General features: G+C 39.7%; 1 protein-coding gene across 8 annotated transcripts in view; it reads left to right on the plus strand.

Annotated features, from left to right (window-relative positions):
* The window catches only part of LOC114642636 (ribonuclease inhibitor-like), a 125,488-nt gene that overhangs the window by 30,545 nt on the left and 76,471 nt on the right, over positions 1 to 18,472 (plus strand). For 7 of the 8 annotated variants that reach the window (XM_051921614.1, XM_051921613.1, XM_051921608.1 and 4 more), the window contains exon 2: positions 10,967 to 11,131. In XM_051921614.1, the coding sequence (XP_051777574.1) occupies positions 11,061 to 11,131 (71 nt within the window). In that variant the 5' untranslated portion in view covers positions 10,967 to 11,060. Of the gene's footprint in view, positions 1 to 10,966; positions 11,132 to 18,472 lie in introns of those variants that run through there. The other variant, XM_028791500.2, reaches the window with a different exon arrangement.

Consider the following 18,472-nt stretch of genomic DNA (forward strand, 5'->3'; position numbering starts at 1 on the left):
ATTTTAGTTGTTGTTAACTATAATAACCTTGCTTGCAGCATGGAAGTAGCAGCAGGAAGTGTAAAAGAGAGAGCATCCTAAACAGCAAATACAGAGGCTTAGAGAGGGCCAGTTTACTTTGTTAAAAGTACTTAACTGCCACCCAAATGTGTTTAATCATTACACCAACACAATGCTAGTCCTTTATGATGCTGAACTTCTTGAAAACTGGCTTTGTTGAAGTCTGCTCCCAGGAGGCCTGTATCTACAGGAGATGCCTGCAGAACTCAAGGAGGAAATCACTAAGCTGTATTGTAATTAGAAATTGGTGCAATTTTCCCAGGTGTCCTTTAGGGAGACAGTAGGGATCTAAAAAGTGAGGTAGGAGGAGAGGTAAAAACAGGTGGGTCTCTGGGGGCATCAACCTCAGAGTTTTATTGTCCAACTGATTTCTTTACATTCCTGAGATGGCCAGAGAGTCTGATTACTCTGAGGTGATATGTGTGAACAACAAGACCAAATGGGTCATCTCAAAATCAGTTTACGGAAAGAGAGAAGTAGAGATAGTGGGGGACTCACTCATTAAGGGGGCTGAGACACAAGTGTGCTCCAGAGTCTCATACACAGGTAGGAGACTTCCCTGGAAGGGTACATAGGCTCCTGGCCATGGTAGAAGTGAATTCAGTTGTCATTGTCCATGCTTGAAAATAATGACTTACAGTTAGGTCCATAAATATTTGGACAGAGACAACTTTTGTCTAATTTTGGTTCTGTGCATTACCACAATGAATTTTAAATGAAACAACTCAGATGCAGTTGAAGTGCAGACTTTCAGCTTTAATTCAGTGGGGTGAACAAAACGATAAAAATGTGAAGCAACTAAAGCATTTTTTAACAGAATCCCTTCATTTCAGGTGCTCTAGAGTAATTGGACAATTAACTCAAAGGCTATTTCATGGGCAGGTGTGGGCAAGTCCATCGTTATGTCATTATCACTTAAGCAGATAAAAGGCCTGGAGTTGATTTGAGGTGTGGTGCTTGCATGTGGAAGATTTTGCTGTGAACAGACAACATGCGGTCAAAGGAGCTCTCCATGCAGGTGAAAGAAGCCATCCTTAAGCTTTGAAAACAGAAAAAACCCATCTGAGAAATTGCTACAATATTACGAGTGGCAAAATCTACAGTTTGGTACATCCTGAGAAAGAAAGCAAGCACTGGTGAACTTAGCAACGCAAAAAGACCTGGACGTCCACGGAAGACAAGAGTGGTGGATGATCGCAGAATCATTTCCATAGTGAAGAGAAACCCCTTCACAACAGCCAACCAAGTGAACAACACTCTCCAGGGGGTCGGCGTATTGATATCCAAGTCTACCATAAAGAGAAGACTGCATGAAAGTAAATACAGAGGGTGCACTGCAAGGTGCAAGCCACTCATAAGCCTCAAGAACAGAAAGGCTAGATTGGACTTTGCTAAAGAACATCTAAAAAAGCCAGCACAGTTCTGGAAAAAACATTATTTGGACAAATGAAACCAAGATCAACCTCTACCAGAATGATGGCAAGAAAAAAGTATGGAGAAGGCGTGGAACAGCTCATTATCCAAAGCATAGCACATCATCTGTAAAACACGGTGGAGGCAGTGTGATGGCTTGGGCGTGCATGGCTGCCAGTGGCACTGGGACACTCGTGTTTATTGATGATGTGACACAGGACAGAAGCAGCTGAATGAATTCTGAGGTGTTCAGAGACATACTGTCTGCTCAAATCCAGCTAAATACAGTCAAATTGATTGGGTAGTGTTTCATGATACAGATGGACAATGACCCAAAACATACAGCCAAAGCAAAACAGGAGTTTATTAAAGCAAAGACGTGGAAAATACTTGAATGGCCAAGTCAGTCACCTGATCTTAACTCAATTGTTGAAGACTAAACTTCAGACAGATAGGCCCACAAACAAACAGCAACTGAAAGCCTCTGCAGTAAAGGCCTGGCAGAGCATTCAAAAGGAGGAAACCCAACATCTGGTGATGTCCATGAGTTCAAGACTTCAGGCTGTCATTTCCAGCAAAGGGTTTTCAACCAAGAATTAGAAATGAACATTTTATTTCCAGTTATTTAGTTTGTCCAATTACTTTTGAGCCTCTGAAATGAAGGGATTGTGTTAAAAAAATGCTTTAGTTGCCTCACATTTTTATGCAATCGTTTTGTTCACCCCACTGAATTAAAGCTGAAAGTCTGCACTTCAACTGCATCTGAGTTGTTTCATTTAAAATTCATTCTGGTAATGTACAGAACCAAAATTAGAAAAAAGTTGTCTCTGTTCAAATATTTATGGACCTAACTGTAAGTAAGGTCAGGCAGTCAGTTCTACAATCCAAATCTAAAGATTTAGGTACCAGGCTGAGAGGCGGAACTGAGAAGATGGTCTTCTTTGAAAGTCGGCCTATGCAGGTTTAACACATGGCTCAAATTTTGGTTTTGCACAGAAGGACTTTGGTTTATGGGGTATTGGGACTCTACACTTGAACTAGACAGGCACTGAGGAGGTGTGTGAATAGTTTAGTTGAGGGGACAGGGAGTTTAAGACAGGCCCTGTTTAGACCTTCACATAAAGAGAGACCTGGTAGTGTAAATAGAAATATACAAGTCCACTGTTAAAAATCCAAAGTAAAGTAAGTAATACATTAAAATATGCTTCACTTATTGTTAGGAGAATAAAATGATTGAGTTGGGTTTATATGTAGCTGCTCATAAGTATGATATAATAGAAAGAAGAGAAATGTGGCAAATAACAGAGAAGGGAAAGATACACAGAATGGGTTACATTTCTTTCATTTGACAGTGGCGTGTTCATAGTCACTTGGTCATAAGTGGGATATGAGCTCACAATCTCAGGGGGTAAAGTCCAAAGCCTTAATGACTACAGCACAATAGAATTGTGGGTGATTGAACCGTTACGGTAATTTTATTAGAGAAAATATTGTGCCAATGCAACAAAATCTAAATAAGACTTTAAATATGGAGACAGTTGAAGACCAGTGGAGCATTTTTAAAATTGTTTTTCATATAATGCAGGACAAGTTCATCCCAAAGTTCATCAGAAATATCAAAGTGGAATTAAAATATACAGACAGTGAAATAGCCAATATTATACATGTGAAGTAATGGAAAATCACTTAAAAGAAAGGCATAGGCATAGTCAAAAAGGTAGATGTACTGATTAGAGTAAAGAGGCTGAAATCTAACAAATCACCTGGGGCCTCATTTATAAAACTTAAAAAAAAAAAAAAAAAAAAAAAACCTGCTACCTGCGTTCAACAGCATCTGTGCGCTCTGAAATCGAGATCCCTCGCGGCATTATAGCACTACTCTGTGTTCTGGAGGTCTGGGAAAGGTGTAAGATGCCACGGTCTTAGTGGGTAGCCACTATTACCTGGCACATGTAATAAGATGATTGCTGATACAACAAATAGTACAGACCTAATGAAAAACTGAGGTCTACTACAGCTAGTTTGCCTCAAAATAAATGGTTCCTGGCTAGACTGAGGCCATAGAGACGTGATGTTTGTCAGCCTCATCATGGCATCACATATGACTTCTGCATTAATGGTGTGTATTCTCACTAGATGTCCTTATTGCAGTGTGATTGCAGTAAAGTGATTCAGTTACGTTAGGAGAACCAGACCCAGTTCACTTTTTATGTTGGTAAAATGTGTTATGTTTAATATATGTACACCCACACCAAACTGAATGTAGTGCCTCATGAGTGAGCTAATGACTTTCAGCACTGCGGGTGTGACGAAGTGAAGCTCAGTGCAAATACGTAGCGTTGGCCCTCTTTAAAGGGAATTAAAATAGAGTCTGTGCCTCAGAGCAGTGATATTTCAGTTCTGATATTAATTGTAATTTTAGTTTTGTTTTTATTTTATAAAATAGATTTTTATTTCGTTCTAGTTTTCAGTGGAGTCAAATATTTTTATTTTTATTTAGTTCTGTGTTTAAAATTTTAGTTTTTATTTTATTTAGTTCTTGCTTTTTTACATTATTTTACTACAATTTTATTTATTTTTTTTTTTTTCTGTTGCAAGACCACAAATGCCGGCCTATACATATTTCAATGCAAGTTATGTTTCAGTCAACAAAATACACTCGCAGTTCATAATGCCATTAAACACAGCTTGGCTATCAATGAACAAACAGATGAAGAGGCCTAATGAGTGTAGTTGGCAAGATCAAATGTTTCAACCCAAGAAACCAATTTGTGCAGCATGTTGCTGTTAAGCTTTACACAAGCACACATTTCAAGAGATTTGTTCATGTTGAAATGACATCTGTGGCACAGATAGCCACACAGTTAAAATATTCGCTTGACGAGCTCCTGTAAGGCAGGTACACAGATGAGGTCCTCGGACACTGGCGCCAGCACACTGCATGTTGACGATTTCTGCTGCCAGTACTGAAGAGCAGTGAGGTTCATGGCTGGTGACTCCTTCAGAGTCAGAGTTACAAATATATGAACCACAAAGAGTAGCTTATTCACTATTCAACTGGCAGCATGCACCAGTAACTACCGGTTATGTGTTATATCTCATCTGCATTCATTACACACACGTAAGGTAAGAGACATATTTGGATAAGAAAGAACGTTACATTTATAGCGGTGAGAGAGAGCGGAGAGAGCACATTTGCTCCTCACCCTCCATGTGTTCTAAATTTGCCGTTGCAATTCCACAATTCATACTCATTCAATACAAATGAAAGTATAGAGTGGTGTACAAAAAAAACGGATGTCAATTTTGACCTAAACTGAAATATTTAGTTGTTTTTAAAAACTTTTAATTCTGATGCTTTAATCAATTTTAATACAGACTGTTCAATCAAAAGATAACAAGAAAATCAAAAGAATATTTTATTTAAGGTCAAAATTTAGTTTTTAAATATTGGATTTTTTTCTTAGTCTGATCCCATTTGTTATAAAATTAAAAACCATTTATAGTCTTACCTTTATTTGAAATGAAGCCTGTCCTTCTCCACAAAATTCTCTGCCACTTTCTTGTAAAAGTCCTTCTTATTTTCCTTTAGTTGTAAAAGGCTTAATCTTCCTTTTTGGTAGTCGGTCGGAACAAAACATAAAAATAAACAGACTGCTGCAGTGCACTTGACTTTCTGATGTGGCTAACTTATCGCCGTCTCTGCGTAGAAGAACAGCAGCAACGAGCACCTGTTGGGCTCACATGTGCCCCTTCAGGGCAGCGTGGTACTGTCTGATTCATCTTGTGCCTTTGCACTGTGGTTTTATGTCCGATCAGCAAGACTAAATATGTCACACACATTAATTAAAGACATTAGCCAGACTGTGAAAAGTCAGGGTGTATAATAAACATGTCTGCAAACATATCGGCGACACAGAGAGAGACAGCAACAGGCATGCGCCAATTACACGCATCGACCCAGTGTGTGAGGGAGAGCGCAGTCCGAGGGGAGGTGATGCTCGTCGTTGCCACACCTCGCGTTTCTCCCCTGTATTTGAACAGGAAATACACCAATTCAGTGATTCTGACTATAAAAATGATCAAAATTATTGGAATCATACAGAAAACAAATTTATAGCACAGACCAGTGGACAAATTTATTTTGTTATCATTATTAGTTTTTTTTTTTTTTTTTACTTTTTATGATAAAAGGCTAGACTGTATGTCCTTGTATGAAGTGCAGTGCTGGTGCCAGAGAAGTGCTGGACTTCCACTAAGTTCTGATCCAGCTGGCCCTGCACTGAAACTCCAAGACTCTCTTCTTCTCGCACGCTACATTTTTTTTTATTATCATCTGCGCTGTAATTAAAGTATTTCCACAATTTGGTTTCTTGCTTTCTACCTGCAAAACTCGCCATTGTCTGCCACACGTGCTTACTGCTTCATCCAGCTAAGCCAAATGTGCTCAACAAACAAACAGCGGTCCTTTACTGAAGTTGCGCCACATGTCTATAGTAAGCCCAAGTTACAAGATCACTGCATAGTAAGCAGCGCAACGTAACTGAGCGCTCAGGGCGACCTACAAACAACTCCTCTGCACGACTGAACCTGACTGAATGAAAATGCTATTGCTGATTTTTTTGTTTTTACTCAATTTTCTTTCTCGTTTTATTTCGTTCACATATCCCTAATTTTTATTTATATTTAGTTTCAGTTTCTCTGCTTGCCTTAATTTCAGTTCACGTTCTTGTAAAACGAAAAACAATATTGTTAGTTCTAGTTCTCGTAATGAAAATATCACTGCATCAAGAGTCATCACTTTGAGGTTTAATATGTTTGTCATGTTAACAAACTTTATGATAACGGCCTGGTAATATGAATTTTTATAATTCATATCACAGAATCATTCTTATCATTTATAATAATAATATTACAGTAATGCATACAAGTCATTATTGGGCTGGTTTGGCTTCCATTTCCCTACTTTTTCAGGGGTGTTGCATATTCGTTCCAGAGAGTTGCCATAAACATACACACATTCCCCTGTCAAGATAAATAACACACTAGTGAGGCCTCACCTGGAGTACTGTGTGCATATCTCCATATTACAAAAAGCTGTACCAGCTGTCACTTTAAAACAAATCCTTAAATAAAAAGGTTTTTCTTTAAAACCTTGGGTCTTCTTGGTCTTTTTCACCTTTTCCCACTTTTATGTGTGGTCGATATGCTTGATGAACCTTTTCAGTCCTTCACCTACTGCCCAGTCAGACCCTTTATCTTCAGATGTTCTTTGGCCTCCCTCACTTGATCATATCCTGTACTCCCATTCCCATTACTCTTTTGTCCAAATATTCATTGTCTCTCCTTCTCACATGTCCATACTACTTCCATAAACTTTCTTGTTCTTCCTTAGATTTCTCTCCCACTTTTATTGAACCTCTGATTGTCTCATTTCTTATTCTGTCATTTTTTGTAACTCCACACATCCATCTCATTTCTGCCACATGTAACTTGTTCTCCTGTGCTCCCTTTACTGCCCATATCTTAGCTCCATACTTCATTGCTGGTCTTAACATTGTCTTAAAAACCTCACCTTTAGCCTTCACCTTAATTCTTCAGTCACACAATGCTCCTGATATCCTCTTCCAATTCCCTTCTCCATTCTTCCAACATCCACCTTTCCAGTGTTACAGAGCACAATATCATCAACGAAAAGCCTGCACGAGGGCATTGGTCTTTTATTCCATGACTCAACATATCCATCACCAGATCAAAGAGGTAAGGACTTCAAGAAGACCCCTGGTGCACACCTCCTCTGTCTGTTACCCCAACACTGGTTTTAACCTGAATCCTCACTCCCTTGTACATATCCTGGAATATCCTCACTTACTTCTCTGGTTCTCCTTTCTATCTCATGCACCTCCAGACTTCTTGATGTGACACTCTATCATAAGTCTTCTCCAAAACATTAAGCACAACATGCAAGCCTTTCAGCTCTTCTTAATGTTTCTCTATCAGCTGTTTCAATGCAAAAACTGCATCAGTTAGCTCCTCTCCATGGCATTAAACCAAACTGCTATTCCCCTGTGGTGGTCTCTTCTCTAACCCTTTCACAACTTTTAATTTTATATGACATTAGCTTTATCCCCCTACAGCTTCCTCAATCCTGAATGTCACCCTTCTCCTTACAAATGTGCAGAATCTCACTGCTCTTCCACCCATCTGGTACTCTGTTCTGTCCATAGATCTTCTGCACTAGATTCCACAACATGTCTACTTCCTCTTCTGTTAAACTCTTCCACACTTCTGCTGATATTTCATCCAATCCAGTTGCCTTTCCATTTTTAATTCTTTTAGTGTTTCCTTATTTCTCCCATTTATTATTCTTGGTACTAACCCTTCTCCAAATGCATACCCTTGGATTTTCTTCATTCACCAGCTTTTCAACGTACCTCTTTCAGCCATTCTTGATCCTTTCATGCTCATTGAAGACCAAACTTTGCTCATCTTTCATCTGCTTTATCTGACTAAAATCCTTCCTAGGAGTGTTCATAGCCATGACATTCTATACATCATGGCCTCTCTCCTTCTTTTGTCTCCATTTTTTTCTTACACATCCTCCAAAGCTTGCCCCTTGTAAAAGTACAATAAGGTCTCCAGTAAAAAAAAAATCACATGAGGTCTGGCTGGTCTTTTACGTGACTCCCACCAGCTACTGGCAGACTACCAGTGCCTTGATTTACATGAGCGCTTAAAGTAGAAAGATCAGTTAGAGTTTGTCACAAAGTAGTTGTGACTTGCGTCATTGGGGTCTTTAAATCTTTAACCTCTCCCTGGAGGTCCTTCATATCTTTGTAAACCTGGCTTCTCTCACTGATTCACTCATTTTAAATGATCCGAGTTTAAATCAGGACTACAATAAAAACAGCAGAAAAAAAGGGACTGAGAGAAAGATGGGAATCGAGAGCCAGAAGAGGAGATCAGAACTGGAAAGATGAAAACGCTGAGTGTCAAAACTGAAAGTGAAATCCAAACTCGAAGTCAAAACACAAAGCACCAGTTGTGACGTCTGACTTTTAAACATACGTGTGCTTATTCTTTGTGTCACATCCACAAACTCAGATAATGCAGAAGTGCAATGGACTGAACTTTGTACTCCTTGAACTTTGACAAAACACATAGAGTGGCCTGATTGCTAATTTGTAGCAACTCCTTTACAACAGACACACAAAATAGTGACACACAAGAAGTGAAGATACTGTCACAGGAAAATGTAAAATAGCTTCAGTTACCTCAGAGTGTAAAGAATTCAGAAGAAGTAATAACACAAATAACACCTATTCAGTAAAAATAAAAAAAGGTTACATTTGGAATATTAACATGTTAAAAAAATAAATGCAAATGATAACAATAACAGATTGAGACAAGCATGGGGTACAAGACCACTAAGCAGCTTACCTCACCCTTGAAACTTTTGAAAAAGGGAGAAGTCCAATACTCCCCGAGTCCTGTGGTCAGCGGCCTGACAAAAGCCTGAAATGTGGCGCTGACTTGTCGGCTGACCTCGTCTGCCATTAAAAAGATTTCAGTTGTTAGTCGAGCACAGAAACTCAGCTCAGTGTGTCCTCCTTGTTGGAGATCTGCAGCACTTCACAGTTTGACCAATGACATTTGATTTATGACCCTTGTCACTTGTATGTCACTCTCATTTGTACACATTTTAATTTAAAAGTTTATTGTTACCACATCCTTGAGGACTTGAATTAAAATTATGAAGTCAGCCAACACCTCTGAAGTCTTATCAGCACAAAAACGAAAAAAAGAATCAGCACAGAGAGTCGAGAGCTCAGTCGTGTGTTCAGATTTGAACCCTGGACCTGAAATGTGTCTAACCACTGTGCCACTGTCCTATTCATGTCACACGTTTGAGTGTCTGTGTGTCACTTCAGCCCTCCTTAGTCTTCACACTTTGACCAAATGTTTAACAACACAATAATCAAACACTTAAGTCAGTCAACATTTTTAGGTCATCTAAAGACACTGAAATGTCCCATTTGATCAAAGGCCTGATAAATCAAATTCACTGAGATGGCCGCCTTCTCTTCATACCTCCTCAGGCTGACTGACAGCTCATGTCCCGCCTCCTCTGTCATTTTGGTCAATCCTGATTCCCAGTTCTGTGGCCCAGTGGCTGAGGTGCTGCACTTGATATCCCAGTGATGCGGGTTCAGTTCCCTTTCTGTCGCATGCTGTGTGACCCTGAGAGAGTCACGTCACCTGTCTGTGCTCAGAGTAAGAATACAAGGAAAGAGCTGGATATGTAAGGTGACTTTAGATTGAAAGGTGCTATATAAAATAAACATGATGGCTTTGTCATTTTCCATATTTTTTATCTGGAATGTCTTCATCAATATTTGCACACAAATTATAATTTGTAAACTGTGTCCATTTGTACACTTTATCATAGTGACACTCAAACACATTTTTATTTTTCATTTGATTTTGATTTTTTGCCTTATTATTTTATCCTCTGTCTTATTTATTATTCAGTTTTTTAAATTTGGTGCTTAAGTGGCCATGAAGATCAGAGGCCTGTCCAGGGTCCTAACTCTCTACTGACCACCAAAGCTCTTCAGTCCACCATGTCTGTGACAGCTGGTGTGTGCAGTGACACTGAGAGAGACCCTCGCTATAACACAACAAGCCCGTCACCTTGAACCCGTGTCACCATCCAGCTGAGTGCAGTTTGTCCATTGAGCTCAGGTGGCTGATAGGCCTTAGAGAAGATGACTGGACAGAGTGGAGAATCACACTGAGCAGCCGGTGACCCTCTGTGTGTCTCTCCTGGACTGGACTGTCATGTCCTCCCGTGTCCCATCACCTCTCCTGTCAGCTCTCCCTTGTCACTTATTTATCTTTCGGCTCATTGTGTGTATTTGTCCTCTTGTTTGTGTTGTCAGTTTGTAACTAGCGCTCTACTGGGAAAAGCGCTAAATGTAATGCATTATTATTATTATTATTATTATTATAAAATAAAAGCTGACTGATTTACAGCTGCTGTCACTGAAAATCTGGAGAGGCTGGCATTTGTAAATGGCCTCCGGTCAATCATTTCAGTTGTGTCCTCACCCTGAGTCTTGATTAATGGACAGAAATCTGAGTTTGTCACTCGGCTGTCACCAACTCAGAGAAGAGCATCTGAACATTCAAGTGGAGGACAAGGTCAGTCCTGCTGTGTGACACTCCTGTCAAGTGTGATGGCTGACGTCCTCTCATCACTCAGGGTAACCTGACAGACAGAAGGTGCTTCAAGTATATAGCACCTTGAAGGGCAGCATTGGTGTGGAGTTCAAATTGCGTTTCAGTTCAAATGCTAGCAGCAGCCTGCATTTCAGTGACACATCTGAGCATCCAGCTCTGCTTGTAGTCATCATGTCACTTATTGAGACCATCGATGGTCTGTCTGTCTGTCTGTCCACATGTTCTCACTTTTCTCTCTTTATCTGCACAGCCTGTCACGTTGTGGTCTCACCTCCAGATGTTGTTCAGCTCTTTCTTCTCCACACTCACGACTGACTGAACTCGACCTGAGCTTCAACTACAACATGGAGGACTCAGGAGTGGATCAGCTGTGTGAGGAGCTGAGGAGTGAAAACTGCAAATTAGAGAAACTGAAGTAAGTGAACAACAAGTATGTGTGTGTGAATGTGTGTGTGTTGAATTTTATGTTCCATACCCACAGTATAAGCATTTTTTTAATCAGGACAGATGTCAGTGTCACACGTGGGCAGACAGATGGATGTGACGAGGACGCAGCTGCAGATTTCTATTTAATTGTAAAATTCTTAAAGACAGCATTGTGACTCTGAGCCCTTCGCCCACAGTGGTCTCTTTCATCCTCTCGTTGTCCTTTCTGTTCAGCCAGTTGTTTTATTTCTTGTTCCACAATCCCATGTTGTTCATTCTTTATTTTGGTCTCGACCTTCTCCTCATCCTCTTGTTATGAACTAGAGAGTCCCAAGCATGTAAGTCCCAAATAATAGAAATCAAATGACTACAAGAGGGGAGTACAATCAAACTCTGGGTAGGCACCAAAAAGGGCAATGAAGAATCTTTATAAATACAAAGGCTTATTTTTACAAGAACTGCTCTAAGGCACAAAATAAACTCCAAAGACCATAAGAAGTGTTGCTAAAACAACAAAGGGAATCCAAGGCCAACAACGTCCCAATACACAAAGTCAAAATATGGTAATAAAATCAAAACTCTGGTAATTACGAAAGCACAAGAGTAGTCACAAATGCAACTAAACTCAGCACAGCAGGAGGAGAATCAAAAGGATTAGAATTTCAAAGAGTGTGGACAGTAAGGTGACACAGGAGGTGACCACAGGGAGACAGACAACTCTGCAGGTGTCCATCATTACTGGTGAGTCTTCTGTGAAGTTAAAGTCAAAGTGAACTTTATTGTCATCTCAACCATATACAGTACAAGTATACAGACATGAAATTGCGAAGCTCAGGGTCCACAGTGTAACAACATGAAGTGGCAAATAATAAATTAAAAATAGAATAAAAATTAAAATTTTAAATTAAAACACAAACAAGACAAGATATTGTGCAAAGAAAAGACAAAGAAGTAGCAACAATATTGACATGTAGTATGCAATATGAACTTTGATGCAATGTATGGTATTTGCAATCTGGATACATAAATATTGTACTAGATAATTAATATAATGAATAAATAATAAATATAGATAATACAGAAATGATCAGTGTATGATAATAGTTGTTTAAGACGTGTAAACAATAACAGGTCAGAATGTTTTACATCAGAAGGATATCAAAATCCTTAAAGGTCAGTATGAGATTTTCAGTTCTTCTCTACCTGCACACTCGTCTTTACAGGACAGTGGCTCTCATGTATAAAAGTTCTGTTTTTAGCGGTGGTTGAGGCCGTGTGGAAGATCCCAGGAGGCAGCATGGTGTTAAGGAGTCTGACAGCTTGGGAGTAAAAACTCTCCTGCAGCCTGGCAGATCTGGCTTTGATGCTGCAGTATCTTCACTTGGATGGCAGAAGTGTGAAAAGTCCATGTGAGGGGTGTAAGGGGTCCTGCACAATGCTGCAGGCCTTGCGGACACTGTGTTTGTAAAATATGTCCTGTAGTGAAGGGAAAAGCATCCCAATAATGTTCTCTGCTGTCTTCAGTATCCTTTGCAGGCACTTGTGGTCGGATATGTTGCAGCTGCCATACCAGACAGTGATGTAGCCGGTCAGAACACTCTCAATGGTGCCTCTGTAGAACATGGTGAGGATGGAAGGGGGAAGACTTGCTCACTTCAGCTGCCTCAGGAAGTGTAGTCTCTGCTAGGCTTTCTTGATTAGTGATGAGGTGTTATGCATCCACATAAGTTCCTCAGTTATGTGCACAGCAAGGAACTTGGTACTCCTAACAGTCTCCACATCTAAACCGTTGATGCTGAGTGGGATGTGGGCAGGATGTGATTTTCTGAAGTCCATGATTATCTCTTTTGTCTTGTCGACACTGAAAGATAGGTTGTTGTCTTCACTCCATGCGGACAGCCATTCCACCTCATCTCTAGATGTTGTTTCATCATCCCTGCTTATCAGTCCCAACACCATCGTATCATCCGCAAACTTGATGATGTGGTTGGTGTTGTGCGCGGCTGTGCAGTCGTGAGTCAGCAGGGTGATGAGCAGTGGACTAGTGCTCAGTGTGATGATGCTGGAAATGATAGATAGATAGATAGATAGATAGACACTTTATTAATCTCCAAGGGGAAATTCACATACTCCAGCAGCAGCATACTGATAAAAACAATATTAATTAAAGAGCTGGGGCCTCTCTGTCAAGAAGTCCAGGATCCGATTGCAGAGGGTGGTTTTCAGGCCCAACCTGCTCAGTTTTACAACCAGTTTTTGAGGGATGATTGTGTTGAAGGCAGAGCTAAAGTCTATGAATAGCATCCTGACATATGTGTCTTTTTTATCCAGATGTGTCAAGGAGAGGTGAAGGGCAGAGCATATAGCATTCTCAGTTGACCAGTTCGCGCGGTATGCAAACTGAAGAGGGTCAATGGAGGCAGGGAGATTCGTCTTTATGTGTGACATGACTAACCTTTCGAAGCACTTCATGATGATTGGCGTGAGTGCAACTGGTTGGTAGTCATTCAAGCACTTTCTATCAAAAATGTTCAGTAAAACAAGACATAAGCCAGAGATCTGTAGAGGAGGTGCACTGAAATAGTCAGTGGGCTTAGTGACCAATAGACCAACATACATTATGTGACATGTCTGGAGACACTGAGAAGAATTCTGGGAAGGTGACGTGTCACTGAGGTACTGCAGAGTGAGACGTGGCGCCCTCTTGTGTTTGTAACTCACACTTGTGTTTCTTGTGGACATTTAAAAGAAACATCTCCTTGTAAAATAAGTGCAGTCTATCAAGTGTCTTTCTAATCAGTCCAGTATATAGCACCTTTAATGTTTTTATACACATGTTCAGCTGCAGCTTGCTGATGTGATTAGAGGTCCAAACACCTGGCCTCACAAATCCTTCTTTTGTTATTTCAGTCCACACATCTCAGGTCCTCAGTGGCAGCAGACGATCAAATGGCCGAATAGAGATGTGAATATTCTGAGTGTCACTACACGGCCATTAAGGACTCCTGTCACTCTGGTCACTCCATCTTAATTCTTAATAAAGTATCTGCTTTTCTATTTTTATTAACTGAGTGACAGGTAATGCAGAAATCAAACTTGCTGAAGAATATTGTCCATCTAGCTTTTGTGTTGTTTATTCGTTTAGCATTTTTAAATCCTCTTAAGTTTTTATGATCAGTGTATTGTCTTGGTAGAGTTCTACATTACTCTCCTTTCCCCTTTTGTCTTATTAATATGTAGCCTTTGTCTGAATGCCTCTAATCTAACAGACTTACCACAGTTTATAAGGTATTGTACCATATAACTAATCCCCACATTCCCTTCTACATTTATAATCTCAGGCACTTAGGTGTAGTAAAAGACAAGCAAGAGTTAAGTTACACTTTAAATAATGTTTTATTGATAATATTCATAAATAATAACAATATGCAAAGCACAAGTGAATATTAGCAACAATACAACCTGATAAATGGTGTTATGTAGTTTCAGGCAGCACACAGACCTGTTAGTTAATTAAAATGTCTCTAGTTAAGTCCTCATTTGTGGTCAGCTTTCTTCAGAACAGGCCGCATGCCTGTCTCAATATGGCTGCTGAGCTGTGCTCTTCATTGTGTTGTCCTTTTCAGTCCATGGTGTGTGAGCTGCTCCTTCATCAGTTGGTCAGAGAGAGAGAGAATGAGGAGTAAAGCAAGCAAATCTATAGATTTTCTGTCCAAACCCTACAGCCAATAGGGTGTTGTGGTGCATAAAGGCTTCTGATACAAGCCAATTGCAAACAGCCACACTTCAGACCAATGAGGCACAGAATACCTTCACACCTGCCACCCCCCAAAACCATCTGTTGAGCTGATGTTTACCAGATAGGCAGTCTGGCTTTCCTGTGGGGGTTGACTGAGAGAGTCCTGCGGTGAATTACTGGCCAAACTTGTTTGAGGCATTTCTCCCAACCCTGTCGTAAAATTCACTGTCCTGTCTTAGGGTTTAAACACAAATGCTTCTCACTAATGTAACACTAATATTACATTGCTTTTCCTAATTGCACATAAAGACATACAAAATATTTATCAACTTGTATGCAAAATTTCACATCACAACAATCAGTGTGTATAATAAAAGGACACACAGCATCTTCAAGACAATGATGACAATCTTTAAACAGTCAAAGGCTTCTTGAGCTTCAGGATTTCACAGAAATTTCAAGACATTTATTAGTGGACTGGTAATTGGAGAGATAACAGCACTGAAGATGTTCATGAAGTGACGATAAGAATTCAAGTCGACAAATTGTGGGAATTTTAACAAAAAAGTAACAAGCAGGTGTGTCTTCAGAAAACTACCATGAGAAAAAGCCATAATTAAATTAAATAAATAAAATTAAATGTGTAGTTTTAGACAGTTATATTGAAAAAACTGTTACATTTCACTACAGTCTTATGTTATTAAAAAGAAAAAAATGAACTTGTTATATTCTGTACACAGTGACTTTATATGTAAAAGGAAAAATGGTGGAGGTTCATGCAAAAGATAAAATGTTGAAAATAAGTTTTGGTGATTTGAGCTTCGCTTATTTCAAAAGTATGAAAGTAGTCCTGACAGCCAGATTTGACACCAATAAAAACTCATAGATAGATGGAACAAACGAATGAACTCACTCACTTACTTACCCCTACACCCCCAAGGGGGGAAATGTGGCTTTGTGCAGAAGCTCTTAAATAAATGAATACATAAATAGATAAATGAATATATGTGCACACACACACTGTGGTCTAAACACACTCCAGAATGAGTTAAAAAGCAAGAAAATGAAAAAGAAAGAAAACTTCTGACTTGGCAGCCCCAATCCCTGTGAGGCTCTACACAGACGTGCTGCTGTTGGTATTAAGGACCCCCGTCTCGTTTTTTCACACATTTCTGCTCAATGATTCATTGGCTGAAAGTCCTCAGTGTTGGTGTGCCACAGAGAGGATGTCTGTTAATTGACACAAACAAAGTGCTAACACCGACACTGGCTCTCTCACAGCTGCTGTGACATTTTAACTGCTATGATTTTGCCCAGCGGTATCCTTATGTACCCGCCATGATGTGACCTGAGTGAGTTGTGCCCTCCTCAGTATTCACTTTAAAGCTGCACACTGTACTTGAGCAGTCAATGATTATGTGGCATGAAGCTGATAAAATGTGCTTCTTGTTCCCTCAAGGACGAGTACATGAAATTGGTTTGTGAATTAAAATGAATTGATGAACTTAACTGATAAAGTAATACTTAAAAAAGACTCTCTTTGTGACAAATCACACTGTAATACATCCACATTGTCTATAATTAATGAGATATGTTATAAATTATTCACTGATTTTTTATTTCATTTCATTGTATGATCAGTTAAAAAATAATAAACAAACAGCAATGCATTTTTATATTATTAATGCCCTCCAATAGACAATTTAAAGTCTACAGAATAGCAATTTCCCACACTTATAACCAACTTCCATTAATATTACACTCCAATAATTCAACTTTAGTATCACTCACTGAGCTCACGCTAGCTTTTCAGTTTGTATGTAAAATTCCACCACAATATGTTGTGTGTACAACATATGAATATTATGATGTGCACAATATACAACTTGAGCTCTCCAGATATTACTAGTGCACATAAAATGTTGTTTACACAAAACTGAAAAGACTTTGCTTTTTGGAACTTCAGGAGCTCCATATAACACAGTATAAGAAGAGAAAACAATGCTCATCTCAACAGGATTCTTTAGATTTAAAGGTGAATTCTTGAGAGCAGAGATTTCTTTAGATGCCGGTAGGCACAGAAGGCACTGCATTATATTTGAATCACTTCTGAATTTTACATCTTTGAGTGAAGTGTTCAAATACGACTGTGGGGAAAATGCACAACCAGTTTCCATGTCTCAACAGTGAATGCGAAGGCAGCATAATGAATGAGCAGAGGAAGGTGCTATAGTGAATTTATTTTAAACTAGCCAACCCGCAGCGTAGCATACACCACATAATTATGTATTGATGGGTGAACACTTCCTGAACGACACAGTTGTCCAAATGGGGTGGGTTTAAGGATACCACTGTGAGTGAATGAAAAGATGGACTTTTGGAGAGAGCAACATACAATTGTCCATGACTGAAAACGAGATCGTCTGTGACGATGGAGACCACGGTATAGCGGGTCCATAGCTCCCCTTCAAAAGGCCATTTTTAATCAGGCGACTGACAGTAGTGGAGTCAGGCACAGAGAAGGTCAGTTGCTGAGAGAGCGTCTCGACTGTTGCAGGGACTGCATCGGTGAAGCAGGTGAGACGCTAATGAAAAAGAGGCACAGGACTTATTGGTTTTTAAAGACTGCTTCCTTCATTGTGTTTTAACCTCAGTTTTAAAGGATTGTTTTAAGGATCCCATGGGATAACCCTCGCACTGTTTTACACGCTGCATGCAGCTATTCACATCCACGAGAAACATGCCTCTATGAACAGTCAACGTGGCTCAGAGGTGCATGTGGACTGTAGCAAGGAAGAACGTTAATGACGTCGTGTTTTGTGAGTTGCTGCGTCCGAGTTGGTGGGCGTGGCTCTGCGAGTTGTCGTCGTATCCAATGGTCTTAGAGTTGGTGGGCGTGGCTATCTTGCGTGCTTTCCATGGGTGTCTACTTGTCGGCGACTTAGTGAATTATATATATATAGATGATATACAATACACCTGATTGGTCTCCTGTATGAATTTATATTAATAACATTTTAGTCTGAGTAACGAGTAGCAAGGACTTGCTGGAGAATATCACAAAGTAAAAAGTACACTATTTGAGCTCAAAATGTAGTGGGGTAAAAATAAAAGTAGCTATGAAAGAAATTTACTAAAGTAAAAGTAAAATACAAATAGCTGAAAAATGTACTTCAGTAAAGTAACACAGTAGTCGTACTTCATGATTTTACACCTCTGAGTTAACTGGAAACATTTGGCGTTCAGGGAACTTACTGAACCTCGATTGTAAAACAAGGCCTCTTCAAGTAAGGCGTCATCAGCTAAGTCTCAATTTCACAAACGCTCTTTGTGGAATAACACCCAGCAGGTCTGACTGATGGCGTGTTGTCAGATACTCAGGGGTCTTATAAGACGTCCTGGACAAACACACTTGATCTGTCATCTTGGAAAGAATGTCCTCCATCACAGAGCCAAGAGTAATAATAATAATAACTAGCAAAATACCCGCGCTTCGCAGCGGCGAAGTACTGCTTTAAAATTTTAAATAATAAACTGAGGGAAAATGTACCAATAATTATTTGTTAAGGATCTCTTTGTATACCACGTTGT

Source organism: Erpetoichthys calabaricus (assembly GCF_900747795.2).
Source record: "Erpetoichthys calabaricus chromosome 1 unlocalized genomic scaffold, fErpCal1.3 SUPER_1_unloc_1, whole genome shotgun sequence".
In the NCBI taxonomy this organism is placed as follows: Eukaryota; Metazoa; Chordata; class Cladistia; order Polypteriformes; family Polypteridae; genus Erpetoichthys; species Erpetoichthys calabaricus.